This window comes from Salmo trutta, chromosome 8, assembly GCF_901001165.1.
Source record: "Salmo trutta chromosome 8, fSalTru1.1, whole genome shotgun sequence".
Lineage (NCBI taxonomy): Eukaryota > Metazoa > Chordata > Actinopteri > Salmoniformes > Salmonidae > Salmo > Salmo trutta.
This window is the reverse complement of record NC_042964.1, coordinates 25971946-25997804: the sequence shown is the minus strand read 5'-3', so window position 1 is coordinate 25997804 and position 25859 is coordinate 25971946. Positions and strand designations below refer to the sequence as shown.

At 42.8% G+C, this 25859-nt stretch overlaps 1 protein-coding gene across 6 annotated transcripts in view; it reads left to right on the top strand.

Moving 5' to 3' along the window:
* si:dkey-172j4.3 (diacylglycerol kinase delta) overlaps window positions 1-25859 on the top strand; it is a 128616-nt gene that overhangs the window by 94774 nt on the left and 7983 nt on the right. For 3 of the 6 annotated variants that reach the window (XM_029760657.1, XM_029760655.1, XM_029760656.1), the window contains exons 18-30: window positions 3058-3156; window positions 3425-3509; window positions 3757-3864; window positions 4066-4162; window positions 4454-4561; window positions 4751-4864; window positions 5090-5224; window positions 5487-5650; window positions 16321-16435; window positions 16807-16896; window positions 17303-17422; window positions 19361-19469; window positions 20145-20485. In XM_029760657.1, the coding sequence (XP_029616517.1) occupies window positions 3058-3156; window positions 3425-3509; window positions 3757-3864; window positions 4066-4162; window positions 4454-4561; window positions 4751-4864; window positions 5090-5224; window positions 5487-5650; window positions 16321-16435; window positions 16807-16896; window positions 17303-17422; window positions 19361-19469; window positions 20145-20350 (1550 nt within the window). In that variant the 3' untranslated portion in view covers window positions 20351-20485. Of the gene's footprint in view, window positions 1-3057; window positions 3157-3424; window positions 3510-3756; window positions 3865-4065; window positions 4163-4453; window positions 4562-4750; window positions 4865-5089; window positions 5225-5486; window positions 5651-16320; window positions 16436-16806; window positions 16897-17302; window positions 17423-19360; window positions 19482-20144; window positions 20486-25859 lie in introns of those variants that run through there. The other 3 variants (XM_029760658.1, XM_029760660.1, XM_029760659.1) reach the window with 3 other exon arrangements.

The following is a 25859-nucleotide window of genomic DNA, read 5'->3' as shown; positions in this document are numbered from 1 at the left end:
TTGCCAACAAGGGTTTTGCCACCAAGTACTAAGTCATGTTTTGCAGAGGGGGTCAAATACTTATTTCCCTCATTAAAATGCAAATCAATGTATAACATTTTTGACATGCGTTTTTCTGGATTTTTTGTTGTTGTTATTCTGTCTCTCACTGTTCAAATAAACCTACCATTAAAATTATAGACTGATAATTTCTTTGTCAGTGGGCAAACGTACAAAATCAGCAGGGGATCAAATACTTTTTTCCCTCATTGTAACAGAACATGGCCAAGATGTTCAAAAATGTATGCCTTGCTAGAGCTGCCCCAGTCAACTGTAAGTGCTATTATTGTGAAGTGGAAACGTCTAGGAGCAACAGCGACTCAGCTGCGAAGTACTAGGCCACACAAGCTCACAGACCACCGAGTGCTGAAGCACGTAGCATGTAAAAATTGTCTGTCCTCGGTTGCAACGTCACTACCGAGTTCCAAACTGCCTCTGGAAGCAACCTCAGCACAATAACTGTTTGTCGGGAGCTTCATGAAAAGGGTTTCCATGGCCGAGCAGCTGCACACAAGCCTAAGATCCTCATGCGCAATGCCAAGCATCGGCTGCAGTGGTGTAAAGCTGACCACCATTGGACTCTGGAGCAGTGGAAACGCGTTCTCTGTAGTGATGAATCATGCTTCACCATCTGGCAGTCCGACGGACGAATCTGGGTTTGGTGGATGCCAGGAGAACTCTACCTGCCCGAATGCATAGTGCCAACTGTAAAGTTTGGTGGAGGAGGAATAATGGTCTGGGGCTGTTTTTCATGGTTCGGGCTAGGCCCCTTAGTTCCAGTGAAGGGACATTTTATGACTACAGCATACAATGACATTCTAGACGATTCTGTGCTTCCAACTTTGTTTGGGGAAGGCCCTTACCTGTTTCAGCATGACAATGCCCCCATGCACAAAGCGAGGTCCATACAGAAATGGTTTGGAAGAACTTGACTGGCCTGCACAGAGTCCTGACCTCATCCGCATCGAACACCTTTGGGATGAATTGGAACGCCGACTATGAGCCAGGCCTAATCGCCCAACATCAGTGCCTGACCTCACTAATGCTCTTGTGGCTGAATGGAAATAAGTCCCCGCAGCAATGTTCCAACATCTAGTGGAAAGCCTTCCCAGAAGAGTGGAGGCTCATTATAGCAGCAAAAGGGGTACCAGCTCAATATTAATGCCCATGATTTTGGAATGAAATGTCCAAGGAGAAGGTGTCCACATACTTTTGGTCATGTAGCGTATAATGAATAGATATATACAGTTGAAGTCGGAAGTTTACATACACTTAGGTTGCAGTCATTAAAACTCGTTTTTCAACCACTCCACAAATTTCTTGTTAACAACATATAGTTTTGGCAAGTCATTTAGGACATCTACTTTGTGCATGAAACAAGTCATTTTTCCAAAAATTGTTTACAGACAGATTATTTAACTTATAATTCACTGTATCACAATTCCACTGGGTCAGAAGTTTACATACACTAAGTTGACTGTGCCTTTCAACAGCTTGGAAAATTCCACAAAAGTATGTCATGGCTTTAGAAGCTTCTGATAGGCTAATTGACATCATTTGAGTCAATTGGAGACGTACCTGTGGATGTATTTCAAGGCCTACCTTCAAACTCAGTGCCTCTTTGCTTGACATCATGGGAAAATCAAAAGAAATCAGCCAAGACCTCAGAAAAAACATTGTTGACCTCCACAAGTCTGGTTCATCCTTGGGAGTAATTTCCAAACGCCGGAAGGTACCACGTTCATCTGTACAAACAATAGTATGCAAGTATAAACACCATGGGACCACGCAGCCGTCATACCACTCAGGAAGGAGACACGTTCTGTCTCCTAGAGATGAACGTACTTTGGTGCGAAAAGTGCAAATCAATCCCAGAACAACAGCAAAGGACCTTGTGAAGATGCTGGAGGAAACAACAGGTACAAAAGCATCTATATCCACAATAAAATGAGTCCTATATCGACATAACCTTCAAGGCTGCTCAGCAAGGAAGAAGCCACTGCTCCAAAACCTCCATTAAAAAGCCAGACTACGGTTTGCAACTGCACATGGGGACAAAGATCGTACTTTTTGGAGAAATGTCCTCTGGTCTGATGAAACAAAAGTAGAACTGTTTGGCCATAATGACCATCGTTATGTTTGGAGGGAAAAGGGGGAGGCTTGCAAGCCAAAGAACACCATCCCAACCGTGAAGCACGTGGGTGGCAGCATCATGTTGTGGGGTTGCTTTGCTGCAGGAGGGGCTGGTGCACTTCACAAAATAGATGGCATCATGAGGTAGGAAAATGATGTGCATATATTGAAGCAACATCTCAAGACATCAGTCAGAACATTAAAGCTTGGTCGCAAATGGGTCTTCCAAATGGACAATGACCCCATGCATACTTCAAAAGTTGTGGCAAAATGGCTTAAGGACAACAAAGTCTAGGTATTGGAGTGGCCATCACAAAGCCCTGACCTCAATCCTATAGAACATTTGTGGGCAGAACTGAAAAAGCGTGTGCGAGCAGAGGCCTACAAACCTGACTCAGTTACACCAGCTCTGTCTGGAGGAATGGGATAAAATTCATCCAACTTATTGTGGGAAGCTTGTGGAAGGCTACCCAAAACGTTTGACCCAAGTTAAACAATTTAAAGGCAATGCTACCAAATACTAATTGAGTGTATGTAAACTTCTGACCCATTGGGAATGTGATGAAAGAAATAAAAGCTGAAATAAATAATTCTCTACTATTATTCTGACATTTTACATTCTTAAAATAAAGTGGTGGTCCTAACTGACCTGAGACAGGGAATATTTACTAGGGTTAAATGTCAGGAATTGTGAAAAACTGAGTTTAAATGTATTTGGCTTCGGTGTATGTAAACTTCCGACTTCAACTGTACACTGTGACACACACACACATACAGAAGCGCTAATGTACTGCAAACGCCCACGTAAAATCTCACATATACTGCTCTCTCTATCTTTGTCTCCCCCACTTCTCCCTCTTTCTCACTCCTTCTCTCTCTCTCCAGTGGTGGATGAACAGAATAAACACACTCATCTCCAGCGCATGTCTTCCTCCTCCTCCATCAAGAGAGAGAACAGTGAGGAACTGAAAGAGGCAGAGCCACGTGAGTTACTACAGACACACACGCACACGCACACACGTGAACACACACACACTTTGCATCCTAAATTTGCCCAGGTTTGTATCCTACTCTAGATGCACTCTAACTTCTAATTGCAGTCAGCAATTATAATAATAATAATATTATAACCCTTACATGTTTGGGCCACAGTACTGAGAGGGAGGGCCTTGTAAATATTTCAATTTAAATAAGATAAAATAATAAGTAAAATCACACTTCCCGATCCATTTACCCATTATGCCTCTCTCAGGTCACGTCAGTTTAAGCCCCTCTTCCTCCTCCACCATCGTCCTGGAGAAACCAGAAAGTCTCAGCCCTCCGTCTTTCAACGAAGAGTAAGTAGTGTGTGTTTAAAAAATATATATATATATAGAAATTACATAAAATACCTCAATGCAAGTTTGATTGAATTTAGCACAGTTCACAATCAATCAGTCTTTGTTGATACAATATTACAGTGAGTGGTTTTACAGTAGTTACAGAAAAACAAGGAACTTATATGCTACTTATTAGTGCACAAGACAACTCAAGAATTGATATTGGAGAATATTCATGTTCCTTATGCTGTGTGTACCTCTACAGTCAGTGCTCAGAGAAGTGTGTAATGAACAACTACTTTGGGATCGGTCTGGATGCTAAGATCTCCCTGGAGTTCAACAACAAGAGAGATGAACATCCCAAGAAATGCAGGTACACAATAAATATCCTCTTATTCAAATACAAACTTTATTGATACATATACTGTGTATTGCAATATAGTGTACAATTTGCACCAAGGCAATGAAAGGTAAATGGAAGTTGAAATTAGAATGTTTCTTCAATGGTTAAATGTTTTAGCATATCAGGGTACTTGATGAAAGTAATAAAATACATCCTTCTTTCTCTCTGCAGTAGTCGTACTAAGAACAAGTTGTGGTATGGAGTGATGGGCACCAAGGAACTGGTACATAAGACATACAAGAATCTGGAACAACGAGTACTGTTGGAAGTAAGGTCACACACAGTTGTCTGACAAATAAATACAAAGACAAACAAATACACACTTCTAAGGAATAAGGAAATATGTTTTAGTCTAGTGTGGCTTCTGCTAAATAGCACTCCAACATATTTTTCTGACGTTGTAGTGTAGTTATCTCTAATATTATCAGTACATATTAGAGAGTGATTGACAATAAGATGCTGTTTGTGTTCTAAATTATCCTACCCTTGGTTCTGTGACCTGTATGATGAACAAATGTTGTTATTCTCTCTCTCTCTCTCTCTCTCTCTCTCTCTCCAGTGTGATGGTGTACCTATGTGTCTGCCTAGTCTTCAGGGTCTAGCTGTTCTCAACATCCCGAGCTATGCAGGGGGAATCAACTTCTGGGGTGGAACCAAAGAGGACAACGTGAGTTAACACACTCTTTTCTTATTCACTGAAAAAATGTTTACACTTTGCAGCTAGCTTTTAGCTAATATACTGTCTTACCTGGTAACTGTTTTTCAGGATTCATTTCAACAAGTGGCACACTCGTATGCATTTAGTGTTTTTTTGCAAGTAATTCGTTTTTTGGTTCTGTGTGTTCTGTGTGTTCAGAATTTTGGCGCTCCGTCGTTTGATGATAAGAAGTTAGAGGTGGTGGCTGTGTTTGGCAGTATGCAGATGGCTGTATCCAGAGTCATCAACATCCAACACCACCGCATAGCACAGGTAACACACACACACCACCGCATAACACAGGTAACATCACACACACTAACACACAAACCTTCAATACATGCATCACAGTCACATTTTAAAGTTCTAAAGACAGTAGAAATTATATTTAACTGACCACACTCACATACACATACTGAATTCCTCTCTCTCTCTCCCACATCCCTCTCTCCCCATCTCCCCTCCTCCTTCCCGCTCACTCTCCTCCCTCCTCTCCAGTGTCGTCAGGTGAAGATAACTATCCTAGGGGAGGAGGGTGTACCAGTACAGGTGGATGGAGAAGCATGGATCCAACCTCCAGGGATAGTCAAGATCACACACAAGAACAGAGCTCAGATGCTCACCAGAGACAGGGTACGTTTGTGTTTGGGAGGGTGCGAGTGTGTATGGATAGGCAAACTTTTGTTCCAGGCCAGCTCTGACACACCTAATTCAATTTATCAAATAATTGTTTGGTTTGTCGAATTAAGTGTGTGAGTGCTGGGCTGTAACAAAAGCCTGCACAGCAGGATTGAGGAACACTGCATTAGGGCAACAGATGTATCTAATAAACATCTACGCATCCATCATGTCCATTTTGTTCATTCTATTCCTACATTCTATTGCTATGTTCCAGAACTTTGAGAGGACTCTAACATCATGGGAGGATAAGAGGAAGATTGACACCTACCGTTCCTCCAGGCCCCGCCTCAACTCTCAGCAGTCTATGGAATACCTCACAGAGGAGGAATGTGCTCAAGTACAGCAGCTAGGGATGGTGGCAGACACACTCATCACTAGGTATTCAATGAAATATTTTATGAAAAATTCATTGAGAAAATATGAAATATAAATTTGAATTTACTGAACCTTTACCTAACCAGGCATGTAAATTAAGAACAAATTCTGGTAGCACTTTATAATAACTCCATGTACTTCATCATTTGGCTGAAATTATACAAAAGTTCTGGAGTGTCGTTTTAAAGGTGGACTCAGCGATATGACATAGGCGGACAAAGTAAACAGCATAGTGGGTAAATTTCCGCAATAACTAAGATCGTTAAAGCGCAAGGCTAAACTTCCCCGCTGTTTTGGTCCTGTACCTACCACGCTCTAACCGAGTGAAGCAAACCCATGCACATACGCAGATATTGTGTGTGAGGAGCAAAGTCTTGCATCTCACACACGGCAATATCTGCAGTGCTGCTTGTAGCAACGTCATTTTGCTGAGTCTATCTTCAAGGTCTCAAAATAGCCGAGAACATATCAATGGTGAAAGAATAAGCATACAAGGATGTTAAATGAAATATAATGAACATTTTATTCACAAAAACTGTTGTGGATTTGAGGAAGAGTTTCAATGTGAATGTTTTGCTAATGTTGTCAACCTTGCTAATGTTGTCAACCTTGCGAACGTAAACCAATCATAAAACAGGGAGATATAGCCTACACACAACAGCTGGCCGGACTGGACAGTTTTTCTCTAGAGGATTTTAATTCCTTCATTACTACTGATATGTCATTGAGGTAGAAATATCACATGTATTTATTTGCAGTTAGACATTTTACAGATGTAGACAAACAATGAAATGCTTACTTCCCAACAATGCAGATAGAATAATAGAAAAATAATAACACAAGGACTAAATACACAATAAGAAACAAAAAATTGGTCACATACACGTGGTTAGCAGATGTTATTGCGAGTGTAGCGAAATGCTTGTGCTTCTAGTTTCGACAGTGCAGCTGTATCTAACATGTAATCTAACAATTCCACAACAACTACCTAATACACACAAATCTAAGTAAAGGAATGGAATAAGAATATATACATATAAATATATGGATGAGCAATGACCGAGCGGTATAGACAAGATGCAATAGATGGTATAAAATACAGTATATACATATGACATGAGTAATGCAAGATATGTAAACATTATTAAAGTGGCATTATTAAAGTGACTAGTGATTAATTTATTAAAGTGGCCAATGATTTCAAGTCTGTATGTAGGCAGCAGCCTCTCTGTGTTAGTGATAGCTGTTTAACAGTTTGATGGCCTTGAGATAGAAGCTGTTTTTCAGTCTCTCGGTCGCAGCTTTGATGCACATTAAACTGACCTTCTGGATGGTAGCGGGGTGATCAGGTAGTGGCTCAGGTGGTTTTTGTCCTTGATGATCTTTTTGGCCTTTCTGTGACATTGGTTGCTGTAGGTGTCCTGGAGGTTGCCCCCGGTGATGCGTTGTGCAGACCGCACCACCCTCTGGAGAGCCTTGCGGTTGTGGGCGGTGCAGTTGCCATACCAGGCTGTGATGCAGCCCGACAGGATGCTCTCAATTGTGCATCTGTAAAAGTTTGTGAGGGTTTTAGGTGACAAACCACATTTCTTCAGCCTCCTGAGGTTGAAGAAGTGCTGTTGCGCCTTCTTCACCACACTCTCTGTGTGGGTGGACCATTTCAGTTTGTCTGTGATGTGTACGCCAAGTAACTTAAAACTTTCCACCTTCTCCACTGCTGTCCCATTGATGTGGATAGGGGGGTGCTCCCTCTGCTGTTTCCTGAAGTCCACAATAATCTCTTTGGTTTGTTGAGGTTGAGTGAGAGGTTGTTTTGATGACACCACCCTCCGAGTGACCTCACCTCCTCCCTGTAGACTGTCTGGTCGTTAATGGTAATCAAGCCTACTACTGTTGTGTCGTCTGCAGACTTGATGGTTGAGTTGGAGGCGTGCATGGCCACGCAGTCATGGGTGAACAGGGAGTAGAGGAGGGGGCTGAGCACGCACCCTTGTGGCGCCCCATTTTTGAGGATCAGTGAAGTGGAGATGTTGTTTCCTACATTCACCACCTGGGGGAGGCCTATCAGGAAGTCCAGGACCCAATTGCACAGGGCGGGGTTGAGACCCAGGGCCTCTAGCTTAATGATGAGCTTGGAGGGTACTATGGTGTTGAATGCTGAGCTATAGTCAATGAACAGCATTCTTACATAGGTATTCCTCTTGTCCAGATGGGATAGGGCAGCATGCAGTATTATGGCGATTGCATCGTCTGTGGACCTATTGGGGCGGTAAGCAAACTGAAGTGGGTCTAGGGTGACAGGTAGGGTGGAGGTGATATGATCCTTGACTAGCCTCTCAAAGCACTTCATGATGACAAAAGTGAGTGCTATGGGGCAATAGCCATTTAGTACACTTATCTTTGCCTTCTTGGGTACAGGAACAATTGTGGCCATCTTGAAGCAGATTGGGAAAGGGAGAGATTGAATATGTCTGTAAACACACCAGCCAGCTGGTCTATACATGCTCTGAGGACATGGCTAGGGATGCCGTCTGGCGAGGGTTAACACGTTTAAATGTCTTACTCACGTCGGCCACGGAGAAGGAGAGCCCACAGTCCTTGGTAGCGGGCTCCGTCAGTAGCACTTTATTATCCTCAAAGCAGGCAAAGAAGGTGTGTAGTTTGTCTGTGAGCAAGACGTCGGTGTCCGTGACGTAGCTGGTTTTCTTTTTGTAGTCCGTGATTGTCTGTAGACCCTGCCACATACGTCTTGTGTCTGAGCCTTTGAATTGCGACTCCACTTTGTCTATATACTGACATTTCGCTTGTTTGATTGCCTGGCGGATGGAATAACTACACTGTTTGTATTCGGCCATAATCCCAGTCACCATTCCATGGTTAAATTGGCTATATACACAGGGTACCAGTACCGAATCGATGTGCAGGGGGTACGAGGTAATCGAGGTAGATATATACATATAGGTAGGGGTAAAGTGACTAGACAACAGGATAGATAATAAACAGTAGCAGCAGCGTATGTGCGATGTGGATGGGGGCATGCTCGGCCCTCCATTTTCTGTAGTCCACGATCAGCGTCTTGCTGACATTGAGGGAGAGGTTGTTGTCATGGCACCACACTGTCAGGTCACTGACCTCCTCCCTATAGGCTGTCTTATCGTTGTCGTTGATTATGCCTACTACCACCGTCGTGTCATTAGCAAACTTAATGATGGTGTTGGAGTCATGCGTGGCCACGCCGTTGTGGGTGAACAGGGAGTACAGGAGGGGACTTAACAAACACCAATTAGGGGCCCCCGTGTTGAGGGTCAGTGGCAGATGTGTTGTTGCCTACCCTCTCCACCCGGGGGCGGCCCATCAGGAAGTCCAGGATCCAGTGTTCAGTCCCGGGGTCCTGAGCTTGGAGAGCACTATGGTGTTGAACGCTTAGCTGTAGTCAATGAACAGCGTTCTCACATAGGTGTTCCTCTTGTCCAGGTGGGAAAGGGCAGTGTGTAGTGCAATAGAGATTGCGTCATCTGTGGATCTGTTGGGGCGGTATGCGAATTGGAGTGGGTCCAGGGTGTCAGAGATGATGGTTTTGATGTGCACCATGACCAGCCTTTCAAAGCATTTCATGGCTACAGATGTGAGTGCTATGGGGCGATAGTCATTTAGACAGGTTTCCTTGTCATTCAGGAACTATGGTGCTCTACTTGTCTGGTAGGCTGTCGTCACTGGCAGCTGGGTTTCCCTCTGTAATAGTTTGCAAGCCCTGCCACATCCAACAAGCGTCAGAGCCGGCATAGTAGGATTCGATCTTAGTCCTGTATTGATGCTTTGCCTGTTTGATGGCTCATCAGATGTCGTAGCAGGATTTCTTATAAGCGTCCGGATTAGTGTCCCGCTCCTAGCATTTAGCTCAGTGCGGATGTTGCCTATAATCCATGGCTTCTGGTTGGGATATGTACGTACGGTCGCTGTGGGGACAACGATGTCGATGCAATTATTAATAATGACACCAGTGCCTGATGTGGTAAACTCCTCAATGTTATCGGATGAATCACGGAACATAATCCAGTCTGTGGTAGCGAAACAGTCCTGTATTGAGCTTGTCACTAGTACTTCCTGTTTGAGTTTTAGCTTGTAAGCAGGATTCAGGAGGATTTTTTATTTTATTTTTATTTCACCTTTATTTAACCAGGTAGGCCAGTTGAGAACAAGTTCTCATTTACAACTGCGACCTGGCCAAGATAAAGCAAAGCAGTGCGACACAAACAACAACACAGAGTTACACATGGAATAAACAAACGTACAGTCAATAACACAATCCTGGACAACACCCTGTCGTTCTCCACTAACATCAAGGCGGTGACCCGATCCTGTAGGTTCATGCTCTACAACATTCGCAGAGTACGACCCTGCCTCACACAGGAAGCGGCGCAGGTCCTAATCCAGGCACTTGTCATCTCCCGTCTGGATTACTGCAACTCGCTGTTGGCTGGGCTCCCTGCCTGTGCCATCAAACCCCTACAACTCATCCAGAACGCCGCAGCCCGTCTGGTGTTCAACCTTCCCAAGTTCTCTCACGTCACCCCGCTCCTCCGCTCTCTCCACTGGCTTCCAGTTGAAGCTCGCATCTGCTACAAGACCATGGTGCTTGCCTACGGAGCTGTGAGGGGAACGGCACCTCCGTACCTTCAGGCTCTGATCAGGCCCTACACCCAAACAAGGGCACTGCGTTCATCCACCTCTGGCCTGCTCGCCTCCCTACCTCTGAGGAAGCACAGTTCCCGCTCAGCCCAGTCAAAACTGTTCGCCGCTCTGGCACCCCAATGGTGGAACAAGCTCCCTCACGATGCCAGGACAGCGGAGTCAATCACCACCTTCCGGAGACACCTGAAACCCCACCTCTTTAAGGAATACCTGGGATAGGATAAAGTAATCCTTCTAACCCCCCCCCCCTTTAAAAGATTTAGATGCACTATTGTAAAGTGGTTGTTCTACTGGATATTATAGGTGAATGCACCAATTTGTAAGTCGCTCTGGATAAGAGCGTCTGCTAAATGACTTAAATGTAAATGTAAATGTAATAGAAAAAGTATAAATGGAAGTATAAAAGTGCAAATGGCGTGAGGAGGTAAGGAAATAAATAGGCCATAGTAGTGAAGTAAATACAATTTAGCAAATTAACACTGGAGTGATAGATGTGCAGATGATGATGTGCAAGTAGAAATACTGGTGTGCAAAAGAGCAAAAAGTTAATAAAAACAATATAGGGATGAGGTCGGTAGATTGGATGGGCTATTTACAGATGGGTTGTGTACAGCTGCAGCGATCGGTAAGCTGCTCAGATAGCTGATGTTTAAAGTTAGTGAGGGGGATATAAGTCTCCAACTTCAGCGATTTTTGCAATTCGTTCCAGTCATTGGCAGCAGAGAACTGGAAGGAAAGGCAGCCAAAGGAGGTGCTGGCTTAAGTTATGGTCAGATTTGCCAAAGAGAGGGCAAGCGAGAGCCTTGTATGCATTTCTGTGTGTGGAGTAAAGGTTATCCAGAGTTTTGTAGCCTAAAGTTGCACAGGTGTCGGGCTGGTAAAAATGAGGTAAAAGAGATTTCAGTTTCCCTGCATTAAAATCACCGGCCATGGGAAACACTGCCTCGGGATGTGCATTTTCCTGTTTGCTTATGGCCCTATACATCTCGCTGAGTGCAGTCTTATACCAGCATCTTTTTGTGGCAGTAAATAGACAGCAACGGAAATATAGATTAAAACTCTCTTGGTAAATAGTATGGTATGTAGCTTATCATGAGGTATTCTAACTCAAGCAAGCAAAAACTTGCTTAACATTATAGATCGCACACCAGCTGTTTTTAACAAAGCGACACTCCTCTCCTCCCTTCATCTTACCCGAGGCTGCCGTCCAGTCTTGACGATGCATGCAAAAACCAGCAAGATGTATATTATCCATGTCGTTGATATGCCACGACTCCAAGAAACATACAGTTCTTCAGGTCCCGTTGATAGGATATTCTCGAACAGAGCAAACACAGTTTGTTCACTAGTGTATATAGTAACAATCAAATTATGAACAACTTACTATAAGATTTCACCTTTGTTATGACTGTAAAATAATTACGACCACACAGTACTTAGTGACAGTTCAATATTGGCACCATTTCATATAACTTATAACAGAGAAGTTTATCATAAACGTCTACTGAGCGGCGAAGAGGCACAATTCAAATGTGTGCAGACTCGTTACAACTTCAGCTTTAAGCACGGAGTGATTTCGTCCATCTGTGACCAAGTGAAAGTGGTCTTGTTTAAATTCTATGAAATGATTTAGTATTTTTTCATGGTGAGAGCTCTAAATCCGGCTGAGAATATCACAGGGAGATGAAACCACAACTGTTGGATTTGCTAGATTGTCCCCTTTCATATGCTCATATGCCATCTCCAAGACTGGGGTCCGTTCGATCAGAGGAAGAGCAAATCTATTCTTTGTCTGGATAGGCCAGAAAATGTGACATGCCACTAGGGTCTGAAACCTGACACTTCAAGTCTGCTTCGCTGAGAGAGTGGTAGTGGAGAGCAGACAGATGGGGCTTTCTGGCACTGTAAGGCACAGGACCCAACAATGTTCACAGAGCACTTTGTACACCAAAATGTCAGTCGGAACTGGTCCAGAACCACTCAAAGTCCCCCCATTTACAGTGGCTAGCGAAAGTATTCACCCCCTTGGCATTTTTCCTATTTTATTGCCTTACAACCTGGAATTAAAATGGATTTTTGGGGGGATTGTATCATTTCATTTACACAACATGCCTACCACTTTGAAGGTGCAAAATATTTTTTATGGTGGAACAAACAAGAAATAACACAAAAAAAACAGAAAACTTGAGCCTGCATAACTATTCACCCGCCGAAGTCAATGCTTTGTAGAGCCACCTTTTGCAGCAATTACAGCTGCGAGTCTTTTGGGGAATGTCTCTATAAGCTTGGCACATCTAGCCACTGAAATTTTTACCCATTCTTCAAGACAAAACTGCTTCAGCTACTTCAAGTTGGATAGGTTCCGCTGGTGTACAGCAATCTTTAAGTCATACCACAGATTCACAATTGTATTGAGGTCTGGGCTTTGACTAGGCCATTCCAAGACATTTAAATGTTTCCCCTTAAACCACTCGAGTGTTGCTTTAGCAGTATGCTTAGGGTCATTGTCCTGCTGGAAGGTGAACCTCCGTCCCAGTCTCAAATCTCTTGAAGACTGAAACAGGTTTCCCTCAAGAATTTCCCTCTATTTAGCGCCATCCTCATTCCTTCAATTCAATCCATAATTCCTTCCAGTTTCCCAGTCCCTGCCGATGAAAAACATCCCACACCATGATGCTGCCACCACCATGCTTCACTGTGGGAATGGTGTTCTCAGGGTGATGAGAGGTGTTGGGTTTGCGCCAGACATGGCGTTTTTCCTGATTGCCAAAAAGCTCAATATTTGTCTCAACTGACCAGAGTACCTTCTTCAATATGTTTGGGGAGTCTCCCACATGCCTTTTGGTGAACACAATGTGTTTGCTTATTTTCTTCTTTAAGCAATGGCTTTTTTGTGGTCCTATGGACTGTGGAGCATTGCAGCTCCTTCAGGGTTCTTTGGTCTCTTTGCTACCTCTCTGATTAATGCCCTCCTTGCCTGGTCCATGTGTTTTTGTGGGCGGCCCTCTCTTGGCAGGTTTGTTGTGGTGCCATATTCTGTACATTTTTGTATAATGGATTTAATGGTGCTCTGTGGGATGCTCAATGTTTATGATATTTTTTAAAACCCAACCCTGATCTGTACTTCTCCACAACTTTGTCCCTGACCTGTTTGGAGAGCTCCTTAGTCTTCATGGTGCTGCTTGCTTGGTTGTGCCCCTTAGTGGTGTTGCAGACTCTGGGGCCTTTCAGAAAATGTGTGTATATATACTGAGATCATGTGGCACATAGATTGCACACAGGTGGACTAATTATGTGACTTCTGAAGGTAATTGGTTGCACCAGATCTTATTTAGGGGCTTCATAGCAAAGGGGGTGAATACATATGCACGCACCACTTTTCCGTTTTTGTTTTTGTATAATTCTTTTGAAACAAGTCATTTTTATTTCACTTCACCAATTTATACTATTTTGTGTATGTTCATTACATGAAATTTAAATTACAGGCTGTAATCCAACAAAATAGGAAAAACGCCAAGGGGGATGAATACTTTTCCAAGGCACTGTAGGGGACTTAACATCTAAGAAGTTAAGTGCTTCCAGTGCTTCAGTTTTTGAACCGCAGACTATTTTCACCCATGGCTTTGTTTGGCGGCACCTTTACTGGGTCTTTAAATGTAGTAACTCTTTAAACATAATGGTATAGTTCAGCAAAATAATGTATTCAAATGCTGTATTCAGATGCTGGTTTGATACCCGTGCCGGCCGCCACCAGGAGACCCATGAGGCGGCTTTTGGTTTCTCTCCCTCTAAAAACAGCCTGGCTTTATTTACAAATTAGGGAGAATATCTCACCCCATGTTCAAGAATGGCCTTTTTATCACTCACTCTTGGTTAAAGGAAAACAAAATCATCTCCAAAATATTGTTAGTTTTTAAACAAAACAATTATTATTATTATTAATTAATTTAGAATTATATAATAGCCCCTTAAATATTCTCACAGATCAGATTTTCCCTAATGAAAAATGCTCATTAAATATTAATTTGGAATCCTCCAATCCAAAATGAGTCTCACTAGTGTTGAGTGATGTGCTGTTAAAAGTGGTGTACAGTAGGTCTTATTTATTTAATAAGCATATTGAAGTTAGAAGCAATAGGATTTGAAGCAATAACTATTTCAGCATCGTTTCGCGCCGCTCTGAGACAAGCATGGGGACTGGTCTTGATAAATCAAAGAGATTCTTATTTTCACTGAATCTCCGTTTGGGTATTGGTTACACTACAATTAGGGTGTGGAAATGTTATGCTCTTAGTACTGTAGCCTACTCCTGACCGTCACGTTGCACAACGTCATATTTTCCTAACAGTGGTGCAGCGGTCTAAGACTGCATCTCAGTGCAAACTGTGTTGCTACAGATGCTGGTTCGATGCACGTGTCGGCCGCGACCGGGAGACACATTGAGGCAGCTTTTGGTTTCTCTCCCTCTAAAAACAGAAATAAATAGTTCTAAATAACAAACTGGCTTTATTTACACATTAGTGAGAATGTCTCACCCCATGTTCAAGAATGGCATTTTTCTCGCTCACTCTTTGTTTTTTTAAACAAAGTGGTTATTATTATTATTAATTCATTTAGAATTATATAAAAGCACCTTAGATATTCTCACAGGTCAGATTTGCCCTAACGAAAAATGCTCCTTAGATATTAATTTATAATCATTCAATCCTCTTATGCTCTTAGTACTGTAGCCTACTCCCGACCGTCACATTGTACAGCGACATATTTTCCATTCCATTGTAACGGAAACCCTGAGGATTTCATTTTTTGTTTTTCTTGGAATAGAAACACTATAATATGAATCAAATTAATTAAGCAAAATTTCTTAAAATCAATCCCATATGTTCTTACAAAAAAGGTTTTAAATGATCTAGTAATTCCAATATTGAAGACTATCAAATGCTTCTCAAAGATGCCCTCTGGTTGTGAAACTAGCACGAACTAGCATTAATGGTAAAAATGGCTGACAATTAAATAACGTGACATAGAATTCTGCAGCAGCCCGCAAAGTGTGCTGCAGTATTACGCAACTTTTAAAGGAGGAACCACTGTACCAGGACTGGGCAAAGGCGCGACTTAAACTTTGACTGCTTTGCGCGTGTGGTGAAATTCATATGTGGTGGTGTTTGGCTGAGAGTTTCCTTTTGCGAAGGTGGAGACAAAGCGGAACACTTATGGACTCAGAACTTAATCAAGCATCTGACCCAATTACGCAATATTTTTGTTCTGGTTTAACCGAGATTACACTGCTCTATGGAGTAATTGCAATCCACACTTTGATTTTGGTAGAAAAGTCACTGCCAAAAATCGTTTGTTCGCATTTTCGGACAAAAAACATTATTTCACTCAGATTGGAGTGTGTCTGAAGTTACACATCACACTATTACAATAGTGTGACTGTTTTCAAATAAAATGTTTCATATATTTTCTTAAGCATCCTCTGTATTGTGTGCTTATTGTTTAATGCTTAAGGAGCATCAGGTACTGCTGGAATGTCATTTTTTTTGTGAGAAATTACAAGGGTCACTCAAAACATTTACAATGTATTTATAATGTATAAATAGATCACACTTTAGATGAGGCCACGCAAAAATACTTAACTAATGATTAGTAAATGGTTTATAAGGACCTACATTAAATATCTGATTAATTATCTTATGAATCATTATTAAATACTTTTAAAGTTGTGTATAAATGTGTGAATAACTAGGTTGCTTTACAAAAATTATTAGTAAATGATGAATAAACTATTTATAAATACATTATAAATGCTTTATTACGTAGATTTATTATAAAGTGCTACCCAAATTCTTACATACATGTTTCTAAAATGTTGGGGAAATATGTTGGGGAAAATAGAGCTCTTACAATTCAAGTCTTTTTTCGGTTATATTTGTTTTTTATTTTGACATATAATACAATGTTATGTTTACTTCCTGTAGGATAAGAGAGGCAGCTAAGACCCATAAACTGGTAGAACAGGAGTTAGCCCATGCTGTCAATGCTAGTGCCATGGTCCTCACTGAAGCGTTCCCCTCCAAACCATCCAGCCCTGAGGTAAGACAACTACACTACCCAGCAGTCACTACACTAAACTACACTGCCCAGCAGCCTCTCTGAATGCAATGAACTACACTACCCAGAAGCCACCTTTGGGAACACAAACAACATTCCCCTGCAGCCGTCTGTGGGGACATAAAACTACACTACCAAGAAACCACTCTGGGGAAGACACAACTACACTACCCAGCAGCACTCCCCAGCAGCACTCACTAAACTACACTACCCAGCAGCCACTGTGGGGAAACACTTTGAGGGTCCACAAAACTACACTACCATGGGTTACGATTAACTCCTAACCCTAACCTACAGTAATTGAAATGCTGTAGTACCCGATACAATAGTTTGTGTATGTTTTATCTCTTCAGTGTCTGAGTCGCAGTACAGCAGTGGAGATTGTGAACAGCAGTAAAGTCCTTCAGCTGGAGACCAGGATGCTGCTGGAGGGAAAACTACTGGTATACTATAAACTCTACCACTGCACTTTAGCCAACCCCAACTAGTCTGAAATCCAGAACCTGTTTTGCTAACATTCCATTCATTGTACTCCTTGTCATTGCCATATTGTTTTTCATGACAAGGTGTGGGAAGGAGTGGAATGATAGCAGAACAGTTCCCAGGACCCAGGCTAAACCCAAACCTTACTGTGCTGGATCAGGCATTTTATTTTCACATTGTCTGTCAGTGCAAACATGGTGAATTCGTGAACAGACCAACCCAGTGCAGATTAGGCTAATTAGCTCAGTTCTGTTTGGTTTGGCTCAGTAGTGTGAAAAAGGTTTCCTAATAGATAATGTATGTATATTTTACTGGTCTCTTCCCCTCCCTCTCTCCTCTCTGTCCCCCCCTCCCGCTCTGTTTTAGCTGGACTCTCCCCAGGAAGAGGACCTTCTCTCTACTCTCAACTCTCTGAGTGCTGAGCTCCACAAGCTAGATGACATACACTGGATTTGCCCTGCCATGCACTGCTCAGAGGAAGTGGATGTGAGTGTGTGTGTAAGGCAGGGTTTCCCAAACTTGGTCCTCGGGACCCCAAGGTGTGCACATTTTGGTTTTTGCCCTATTCAAATAATCAACTAATCATCAAACTTTGATCAGTTGAATCAGCTATGTAGTTTTGGGGCAAAAAACAAAACGTGCACCCCTTGGGTTCCAGAGGACCGAGTTTGGGAAACCCTGGTGTAAAGGTTGGGGGTGTGTTTGTGTGTCTTTGGTAAAGTTGTCTGCTCAATTTGTACCTGACCTGGGTTGAAATACATGTGTATTTGAGTATTTGTTATTTAAGATGTTTTTTTCTGTGTATTCTTTCTATTTTTATTTGTTTTTTAATAGTTATTTGTAAAAACGAAATAGTCTGACAATTTCAAATCCTTCACTGAATACTATTTGAAACCCTTTTCAAATACCGTCAAATAATATGTTCTAAAAGGCAGGGCACTTCCTACAGAATTGGACTCTTCACAGTGTTATGCTGGCATGTAAACGGTTCAAAGGCCGCCATACTGGAGAATGCATTGCCAGCACATACAGTCTGCGGAAATCTTGGATCACTACAAGATCTCAACCAAAGTCAACACCGTGGTCAACGATAACGCCAATAACATGGTTGTTGCCTTTTCTAATTTTGAAGACGACACATCCTCTGAAGAAGAGGATACTGGTGATGAAGTGGAGGAAGGTCTGTAAGTTCCACTGACCTTGATGAAGTTCACTTTCCACAGCATGAAAGATGCTTTTCTCACACACTACAATTCACCGTGAAAGATGGCTAGAAATCTTCAGATAACCACAACAAAGCCATTTCCAAAGCCTCCAACATTGTCTCCCACTACAGCAAGTCAATATTTGCACAGGATCTCCTTGAAGGGGAGAATCATCTGCAACCAGCCACAAGGTAGAACTCTCAACGGAAATGATTCGCTCAGTTCTCAGTGCTGATGAAGAAAAGCTTGACACTGCCTGTCACCAAGTTATCTATGTACGAGAAGTATGTCCTCGCTGATGTTGTGGACATCCAAACCCCCTTTGAGGTTGCCACAGATAGAGTGCAAGGATCTGACATTGTCACAGCCAGCTACATCATTCCATGTATCAGAGGACTGAGTAAACAGCTCCTCACTTGCTCTACCAGGTAGAATGGAAAGCTTGTCAAAAACCTGCAAGAAGTTGACAAGCACCTGACTGTTTATGAGCATAAGACACCATACCAGATTGCATCAGTTTTGGATTCACAATTTAAACTGGCATGGTGCAATGCCACTTAGAAGGCTGCACTTACTGCAGACATCAATGATCTTGCCACAAAGTTTGCCGGCGCAACACCAATACTGAGCGGAGTTGTTGCTGAGTACCTACACGTCACAGCATCCTTCGCAGCTGTGGAGCAGCTTTTCAGCATTGGAGGGCGTATCTTCAGACCAGATCGCAGTTCAATGTCCGAGGAGCTTTTTGAAACCCTGGTGTTTTTGAAATGTAACATAGCATCTCTTTCATGAGACACCAAAGTATAAAGTATGGGCCGCATATTATGATGAAACAGTGAAATAAGACCTATACATGTTAAGTTTGTTTGTTATTTTAAATAAAACTACTATGTACGTTCACAACTATTTTCAAATACATTCAAATATTTTTTTGATAAGACCATCTCATATACTTTCAACGAAATGCATTTGAAGTAATTGCAAATACATGCCAATACTTTCCAAATGGTATTTTCAAATACATTCCAATATTCAACTACTTGTTTGTTTTTTCAAATGAAGGTTATCTAAATACTTGTTTTGAAATCTATTGAAAAGTAATTGAAATACCTGCAACAGTATTTGAACCCAGGTCTTATTTGTAAGTAGATCGACCACACCATTATTTCTCTTCCTCCCTCTATTCTTCCCTTTTCTGTTCCTCCCTCCCTCTTTCCAGGACTCTGTGAGAGTGAGTGGTAAGAGTAGTATGAAGCTAAAGATGATGCCCAAGGTGAGGAAGGAGAGAGAGAAGCTCCACAAGCAGATGTCCAACAGCTCTCTGTCAGGTAAGGATCCAGGCGAGTCCCTGCTTTAAGGCCTAACCTCCATACAACCACAGCCACACTAGTATATTGTGGCCTGGTCCAACATCTCTCTGTCGGGTAAGGATCCAGGCGAACCCCTGCTTTGAGGCCTAACCTCCATACAACCACAGCCACAGCTTAGTACATTGTGGCCTGGTGCAACGGTCAGGTAAGAGTCTAGGTGAGTCCCCTACTTCACAGCCTGCTGGGGACAATCAGGCTCCAGATTTGAATACCCTTTGGCCTGCTCTAAATGCTGTGTAGATGTATATTGTAGCTTCTGTATGTTTATTTTCTCTTGTTCTATTCTGTTTCTCTTTGAGTTCACCTATGCATGCTCGTGGATTCGTGAACTTTCAATGTCCTTGTCAGTGGTGGCTGGTGGCACTTTAAATCGAAGGACGTGCTCATTGTAAAAGCTGGAACGGTATAGATTGGACTGTATCAAGCACATTGATTCCATGTGTTTGATACCATTCCATTAACTCCGTTCCATCCATTATTATGTGTCCATCCCCCCCTCAGCAGCCTCTTCTGGTATGTGAACTTTCAGTGTCGGTGTGTTTTCTTTTTGTATATCTATATGTGTGTTTCTTTGCGCTGGTCTGTCTGTGTGCGTGTGTGTGTCTGTGTGTGTGTCTGTGTCTGTGGCTATAGTGGAGAAGTGGGAAAGTGAGGAGGTAGCTGCGTGGCTGTACTCTCTGGGGTTAGGGGAGTACAGAGAGACTTTTCTCTCCAGGGACATCCAGGGCTGCCAGCTCTCACAGCTGCAGCGGCACGACCTCAAGGTACAGGAGGACCATAGGAAACTGGGTGCCAATTTGGGTATAGGACTAGGCAGCCATTTTGGGTCTAAGGCATAGTGTTATTTCCTGTTACACTGGAACTGTGCATGGCCTTCTTGAGTGTGTGATTTTGTAATCAATTTAAGTGACATTTATGCTTTATGAATGTAAGGTATACCATTTTATACTGAACAAAAATATAAACGCAACATGTAAAGTGTTGATCCCATGTTTCATCAGCTGAAATAAAAGATCCCAGAAATGTTCCATACACACATACATTTTTTTCTCTCAAATGTTGTGCACAAATTTGTTTATATCCCTGTTAGTGTTCATTTCTCCTTTGCCAAGATATTCCATCTACCTGCCAGGTGTGGCATATCAAGAAAAAGATTAAACAGCATAATCATTACACAGGTGCACCTTGTGCTGGGGACAATAAAAGGCCACTCTAAAATGTGCAGTTTTGTCACACAACACAATGCCACAGATGTCTCAAGATTAGAGGGAGCATGCAATTGGCATGCTGACTGCAGGAATGTCTACCAGAGCTGTTGTCAGAGAATTGAATGTTCATTTCTCTACCATAAGCCGCCTCCAACATTGTTTTAGAGTATTTGGCAGTACGACCAACCGGCCTCCCAACCGCAGACCACGTGTAACCACGCTAGCCCAGGACTTCCACATCCGGCTTCTTCACCTGCAGGATTGTCTGAGACCAGCCACCCGGACAGCTAATTAAGTATTTCTGTCTGTATTAAGCTTTTTTTTGTGGGGAAAACCATATTCTGATTGGCTGGGCCTGGCTCCAAAGTGGCCCCTGCCCAGTCATGTGAAATCCATAGATTAAGGCCTAATTCATTTATTTCAATTGACTGATTTCCTTATATGACCTGTAACTCATTAAAATCGTGGAAATTGTTGCATGTTACGTTTATATTTTTCTTCAGTATATTGATTACTTTTCTATCAATGACTTGCTTATTCATTGTAGAAAGATGATACCCCCATTTCCCACTTCAGAAGTATCAGAATCAACTAATAGGAAGCTCTCTACGCAAATAACTCACGTTCATTTTAGCTTGGAGTTCCAGAGTTTCCTACGTGATGTGAACGCGGCTAGAGGCGTCATGCCCATAGGGGGTACAAGGACACATGCCCCCACAGATTTGTCCTGTAATAATAATAACAAATATATTTATATATACACTGCTCCAAAAAATAAAGGGAACAGTAAAATAACACATCCTAGATCTGAGTGAATGACATAATCTTATTAAATACTTTTTTCTTTACATAGTTGAATGTGCTGACAACAAAATCACACAAAAATAATCAATGGAAATCCAATTTATCAACCCATGGAGGTCTGGATTTGGAGTCACACTCCAAATTAAAGTGGAAAACCACACTACAGGCTGATCCAACTTTGATGTAATGTCCTTAAAACAAGTCAAAATGAGGCTCAGTAGTGTGTGTGGCCTCCACGTGCCTGTATGACCTCCCTACAACGCCTGGGCATGCTCCTGATGAGGTGGCGGATGGTCTCCTGAGGGATCTCCTCCCAGACCTGGACTAAAGCATCCGCCAACTCCTGGACAGTCTGTGGTGCAACGTGGCGTTGGTGGATGGAGCGAGACATGATGTCCCAGATGTGCTCAATTGGATTCAGGTCTGGGGAATGGGCGGGCCAGTCCATAGCATCAATGCCTTCCTCTTGCAGGAACTGCTGACACACTCCAGCCACATGAGGTCTAGCATTGTCTTGCATTAGGAGGAACCCAGGGCCAACCGCACCAGCATATGGTCTCACAAGGGGTCCGAGGATCTCATCTCGGTACCTAATGGCAGTCAGGCTACCTCTGGCGAGCACATGGAGGGCTGTGCGGCCCCCCCAAAGAAATGCCACCCCACACCATGACTGACCCACCGCCAAACCGGTCATGCTGGAGGATGTTGCAGGCAGCAGAACGTTCTCCACGGCGTCTCCAGACTCTGTCACGTCTGTCACATGTGCTCAGTGTGAACCTGCTTTCATCTGTGAAGATCACAAGGCACCAGTGGCGAATTTGCCAATCTTGGTGTTCTCTGGCAAATGCCAAACGTCCTGCACGGTGTTGGGCTGTAAGCACAACCCCCACCTGTGGACGTCGGGACCACCCTCATGGAGTCTGTTTCTGACCGTTTGAGCAGACACATTTTGCAGGGCTCTGGCAGTGCTCCTCCTGCTCCTCCTTGCACAAAGGCGGAGGTAGTGGTCCTGCTGCTGAGTTGTTGCCCTCCTGCGGCCTCCTCCACGTCTCCTGATGTACTGGCCTGTCTCCTGGTAGCGCCTCCATGCTCTGGAGGCGCTACCAGGAGGCGCTCCTGCTCCTCCTTGCACAAAGGCGGAGGTAGTGGTCCTGCTGCTGAGTTGTTGCCCTCCTGCGGCCTCCTCCACGTCTCCTGATGTACTGGCCTGTCTCCTGGTAGCGCCTCCATGCTCTGGAGGCGCTACAAGGTTTGCTGACAGACACAGCAAACCTTCTTGCCACAGCTCGCATTGATGTGCCATCCTGGATGAGCTGCACTACCTGAGCCACTTGTGTGAGTTGTAGACTCCGTCTCATGCTACCACTAGAGTGAAAGCACCGCCAGCATTCAAAAGTGACCAAAACATCAGCCAGGAAGCATAGGAACTGAGAAGTGGTCTGTGGTCACCACCTGCAGAACCACTCCTTTATTGGAGGTGTCTTGCTAATTGCCTATAATTTCCACCTCTTGTTTATTCCATTTGCACAACAGCATGTGAAATGTATTGTCAATCAGTGTTGCTTCCTAAGTGGACAGTTTGATTTCACAGAAGTGTGATTGACTTGGAGTTACATTGTGTTGTTTAAGTGTTCCCTTTATTTTTTTAGGCAGTGTATATATATATACAGTACCAGTCAAAAGTTTAGACACACCTACTCATTCCAGGGTTTTTCTTTATTTGTACTATTTTCTACATTGTAGAATAATAGTGAAACATCAAAACAATGAATTAACACATATGTAATCATGTAGTAACCCAAAAATATTTTATATTTGAGATTCTTCAAAGTAGCCACCCTTTGCCTTGATGATAGCTTTGCACACTCTTGGCATTCTCTCAACCAGCTTCATGAGGTAGTCACCTGGAATGGATTTCAATCAACAGGTGTGCCTTGTTAAACATTCATTTGTGGAATTTATTTCCTTCTTAATGCGTTTGATCCAATCAGCTGTGTTGTGACAAGGTAGGGGTGGTATACAGAAGATAGCCCTATTTGGTAAAAGGCCAAGTCCATATTATAGTAAGAACAGCTCAAACAAGCAAAGAGAAATGACAGTCCATCATTACTTTAAGTCATGAAGGTCAGTCAATACAGAAAATGTCAAGAACTTGTAAAGTTTCTTCTAGTGGAGTCGCGAAAACCATCAAGCGCTATGATCAAACTGGCACTCATGAGGACCACCACAGGAAAGTGCATTAGAGTTACCAGCCTCAGGAATTGCAACCCAAATAAATGCTTCACAGAGTTCAAGTAACAGACACATCTCAACATCAACTGTTTAGAGGAGAGTGCATGAATCAGGCCTTCATGGTCGAATTGTTGCAAAGAAACCACTACTAAAGGACATCAATAATAAGAAGAGACTTGCTTGGGCTGAATGGCGCCAGAGGAGATGGCTGCCGTTTTACAAACCCATAACCAATTGTGCTATTGTGTGTTTTTTTGCATAATGTTTCTGCTACCGTGTCTTATTACCGAAAAGAGCTTCTAGATATCAGGACAGTGATTACTCACCCCGTACCGGAGGAATACTTTTTCTTTAACAAGTCAGACGGGAAGGATTTACTACAGACGCCCGACAAGGCCCTCATCCCAGTCATTCGTAGGAGAAAGAGACAGAGATATCAGGGATGTAGGTCTGGGTGCCTTGTAAGGATCCGACGGCGAGCGGGTAATCTCCCTTTACCATTGGTCCTATTAACCAACGTACAATCAATGGAAAATAAAATAGACAAACTACGATCACGTATATCTTAACAACGAGACATTAAAAACGGTAATATCTTATGTTTCACAGAGTCATGGCTGAATGTCGACATGAATAACATACAGCTGGCAGGTTTTAAGCTTTTTCGGCAGAATAGAATAGCGGCCTCTGGTAAGACAAGGGGTGTCGGTCTATGTATATTTGTAAACAACAGCTGGTGCATGAAATCTAAGAAGTCTGAGGTTTTCCTCGCCTGAGGTATAGTTATATAGTGATAACTCATGATAAGCTGTAGATCACACTATTTACCAAGAGAGTTTTCATTTATATTCTTCGTAGCTGTCTATTTACCACCACAAACCGATGCTGGCAGTAAGACCGCACTCTATGAGCTGTATACAGCCATAAGCAAACAGGAAAACGCTCATCCAGAGTCGGTGCTCCTAGTGGCCGGGGACTTTAATGCAGGGAATCAGTTTTACTGTCACGAGAATTTTCTATCTCAATGGTTGAATTCAACTACTACTCAAAGCTTTGTCTATTTCCTGAAGGTTGTAAGGCTTCAGTTAATAAAGAAGTAGACAAAGTCTCAAATTCTGCAATAGATCAGTCCTTTATTCAGAGAGCGCTCTGTCTTCAAAATGAGAACACAATCTTTTTATAGCACACACACAAATTAACTCACATCAGTAGAAACTCCACCTCTCTTTAGGTGGGCTGTATTTTTCCACAATTCACATACATTGTTTATCACACTTCTGCAACATGTTTCATCATCTTCTGCAAGCCGTTTCTAACAGTTTTTCACCTCCCTTGGGTGGGGAGGCCTCTTTCCAGTTATTAGTTTCACCGTTATCACTAGTCGACAGTTCTGTTGTTCTGAATGTCTCAACTATACCCTGCTCATATTGTGAAATAGTAACACAATGGCCTAGTCACACACATTATTGGATTATGACTCTAACACATTTCATACAATTATATGGTTTCAGGGTGGAATACTTTAGTCATTATCTTAAACATACAAATTCTTCTATCATTTACCTAATTTCTACCAGCATGTTAAATGTGCAACCAGAGGGGAAAAAAACTCTAACCTTTACTCCACACACAGAGACGTGTACCCCTCGCATTTGGCAAATCTGACCATAATTCTATCCTCCTGATTCCTGTTTACAAGCAAAAACTAAAGCAGGAAGCACCAGTGACTCGGTCATCAAGAAAGTGGTCAGATGAAGCAGATGCTAAGCTACAGGACTGTTTTGCTAGCACAGACTGGAATATGTTCCGGGATTCTTCCGATGGCATTGAGGAGTACACAACATGAGTCTTTGGCTTCATCAATAAGTGAATCTAGGACGTCATCCCTACAGTGACTGTACGTACATACCAGAAGCCATGGATTACAGGCAACATCCGTACTGAGCTAAAGGGGGGAGCTGCCTCTTTCAAGGAGTGTGACTCTAACCCGGAAGCTTATAAGAAATCCCGCTATGCCCTCCGACGAACCATCAAACAGGCAAAGCCTCAATACAGGACTAAGATTGAATCCTACTACACTGGCTCTGACGGTCGTCGGATGTGG